At 36.9% G+C, this 3,359-nt stretch overlaps 1 protein-coding gene across 2 annotated transcripts in view; it reads left to right on the forward strand.

The window, feature by feature from the left end:
* The first annotated feature begins 1,582 nt into the window (after positions 1–1,582).
* ART4 (ADP-ribosyltransferase 4 (Dombrock blood group)) overlaps positions 1,583–3,359 on the forward strand; it is a 20,775-nt gene continuing 18,998 nt past the window's right edge. Inside the window, exon 1 of one of the 2 annotated variants that reach the window (XM_023520872.1) lies at positions 1,583–2,170. In XM_023520872.1, the coding sequence (XP_023376640.1) occupies positions 2,109–2,170 (62 nt within the window). In that variant the 5' untranslated portion in view covers positions 1,583–2,108. The remainder of the gene's footprint in view (positions 2,171–3,359) is intronic. The other variant, XM_011375972.2, reaches the window with a different exon arrangement.

Genomic DNA, 3,359 nt, shown 5'->3' on the forward strand with positions numbered 1-3,359 from the left:
CACTCTCACACCAGACCTCTGTCCTTTCCCCACCGGTTTATCGCTGGCGTTCTCTCCTTTCTCTCCCTCCTTCCTGCCTGCCTTTTGCTCTTCCTTTGTTTGAAAAGGTTACAAAGGTTCCTGCTGCCCCCTAGTGGCCTTTTTCCTGGGAATGGCAGTCACATGAGAAAAATTAGCAAAATCTATGTAGACAGTAATAAAAGGACAGTAATACTCTTTTAAAGTTTTTGGAGACACATGAGTGAGAGGAAAGGGCCTGTTATCACTGACAAGTTATTTAATCTCGCAGGTCCTCAACAAACATATTCATGAAGTGAAGTTTAAATTATCTCCTTTTCACAGTTGCCTTGAAGGTTGAGATAAGACAGTAAAGGGTCTTGAAGCACAGTACTCTCTCAACTAAAGGCAGTTATTACTTCCTTACTTACTTTTAACAACTCTATAAAGTTGAGGAAAATGAATATTGGCACAGCTTACTCATTTTTTTAAGTTAATTCAGCCAGCAAACTGTAGAATTAAACCTATAATCCAAGTTTTCTAATTCTAGTTCTCTTCATGCCATCTCAATATCTCAAATTAACAGTTGATAATAAGAAATGTTAAGAATTTTTAGTCTTAAAGGGATATTTTCACACACTTCCATGTTTTCCATTAGGTCCAAAGATATACATTTTATTGGTTAACGGTTGCAACTCTAGAATGTGTCTTAAAATTGCAAGAAGGGCACCAAGATTTATGTCCAAAACACATCCACAAATATTACTTATAATAGTACAAAATTGACATAATCTTTGATAAAAATTGATAATTGTTTGTATTTATCGAACAGTTTCTTGGTGTCTGATGCTGTTTTAAGGATTATGAATATATCAAAGCACTCAACGAGGTACATACTATTATTATCTGTAAGGAAAATGAGGAACCAGAGGAGTTAAGGACCTTGCCCAAGGTCAAACATTAAGGAGTAATAGAATCAGAAATTTAACTGAGGTCTTTCTCAAGAGTCCACGTTCTATTCACTAATCAATCTGCTTCTAAGACAGTATAGTCCATGGATCCATCCCATAATATTCCATTGCAGAGTAGCATTTACGGTAGAATATTGTACAAACATAAGAAAATTATCTTTTCAATAAGTATTAAATCATGTGACAATGTGCTTACATTAAAATGTTAAGGGAAAAAACAGTATGCAAAATTGCATACTATATTATTTCAGTCCTAGAATGTATGAGTATATATGTGTATAAAACCAAAATCTAATTCTAAATAGTACCTTTCTCCAGGTTATGGGTTATGGGTAATTTCGTTTCCTCCTTTCTACTTTTCTAGATATTCTGAACTTTTTTAATGAGACAGAACTACTGTGATTATCAGAAAATTTAGATTAAAAAAATATTTTAGAGTACTTAAAAGAAAACAGAATTTCCAACAACAGGATTTAGTTTCCCTTTCCAGTAAAATAATGAATCAGAAAGCGTGAATGGAAAATATTTGCAAGAAAAACAAGTATCCCAGAGGTTGGGAGTAGAGGAAGGATGTTCAGATTATAGAGGGAAGTGACTGGAGAGATACTTTTTAAGTAACCTTATGAGGTGTACTGGGCCAATCAGCAGCACCAGATGAGGCTGGTATCCTCCCAACAACCCCCACAAGCCAATCATATTCCACCTTGAGGTGGCATCTTCCCAAAACCTGCACAAGCTGATCATATCGTTCGCAACGAAATGTTGCCTCTCAAGATAATACCACTTGGCCCCAAATACTGTACAGCGTGTGCCGCTTCTGCCTTCCTGAGAAAGTTGAGGCTGAGCTGCTGAGCCTGACCCATTAAGAGGCCTTTGGAATTTGGAATTCCTCCGCCTACAGATTAGATAAGGAATTTTTTTTTAATTGGAAACTAACTTCAGTTTACTTTAGAACCCCTTGTTTGGTACACAAGTCTGGCTATTTCAGCTTTGCAGTTAAGTTGGAGTTGATCTCTTCCCTCAGAAAAACTGCTAGTTACTGGTGGTCAACAGAGGTCCCAACCTAGACATTAGCAAGGAAGGTTCCTGCTGAGACTCTTGCAAAAAGCCCAAAGGAGAAGTCCCAGAACTGATTTCAGGATGAAACTGCAAGAACAAAGAAGTACTTCTAACACAAACAAATGCTGTCCATTGACCAACAGATGCAGGAAGGTCCTTCTCCCAACCACTGCAGCTCCTGTGATGGGACTCTGGCTCCTTCAAGCTCAGCTTCCTCTCCTGCTGCTGTTCTCTGGCCTGCAGAGACCCACGGTGAGTTCCAAGTTAGGGCACCACTGAGGAGGTGATCTCTTTATCATCAATGCTCCGACCGAGCATTCTCCTGGTGACAATCTTTCAGTGACCTTTAGGTACTTGGGGTCTAATTTCATTCAGACATTTCAACAAGTAATACCAGCAAAGGATGTGGGAAAGTATTATTTAAAATTGTGGATTCTTTACAGTTTATAAATTTGGCATTATGGAAGCTGGATGTATAGTGTCATGTTCTTGATTCTCCATAAAATTTAAGTGAAACACTACTGTTGTAGGACAAATAATGCAAAATAAACCAAGTCTGTTTGGCTTTAAACTGTATCATATGGATCAATTCAAAAGAAGCATTGTAATTTAAAGTTCTATGTAATGAAAAATAATCTAATGTTAAAAGATGATAGACTACTTAAATGAGATCTAGTAATACATTAAAGTTTTACAGTTTATCATGATGAGACTTTACAGAACACGATATTGTTTGTTTTGTTTTGGCTTAAATAGATTCTCTAGATTTATTTGTAAGCCTGCTGCAAAAAGTTATCGGTTAAAATTATTTAAGCAGTCCTAAAAACTTGTTCTAGTTTACACACAACTAGATGATTTTAACATAAATAACAGTAAAAATACCAAATGGTTTGTTTTGGGAGTTCCGGGCACAACATCCTTGACTTCGATTAGATGGAATCTTACCTCTTCATATATTCCTTAATGAGTACTCTTTATTAGAAAAGCATCATTTCTTTGCCAAGCAGGAAACACCTTGAGATGTAGATCACTGAAATATGGCTTTACATGATGAACTGATGGTACTTAATGAACTTGTATTCAAATCTTTAACTTCAGTGTAGTATGCACTAGATATAAATAAGTAATATTCAACTGGCTACCCATTAGAAAATGTGTTTTTCCCACTTCTGGTTTCCAAGAGGGAGGACTCTCTGAGGCGCACCCCCAACCTCTGTTCAATGCTTGACTCTGCTACCCTGGCAGTGGGCAAATTTATTTGATTGGTAACATTGGGAAGAATAACTGGATTTGCTGAGTTTGATGGTTTTTCTTCTTTGTGAGAGCTAGCCT

The sequence above is a fragment of the Pteropus vampyrus genome, unplaced genomic scaffold (genome assembly GCF_000151845.1).
Source record: "Pteropus vampyrus isolate Shadow unplaced genomic scaffold, Pvam_2.0 Scaffold283, whole genome shotgun sequence".
In the NCBI taxonomy this organism is placed as follows: Eukaryota; Metazoa; Chordata; class Mammalia; order Chiroptera; family Pteropodidae; genus Pteropus; species Pteropus vampyrus.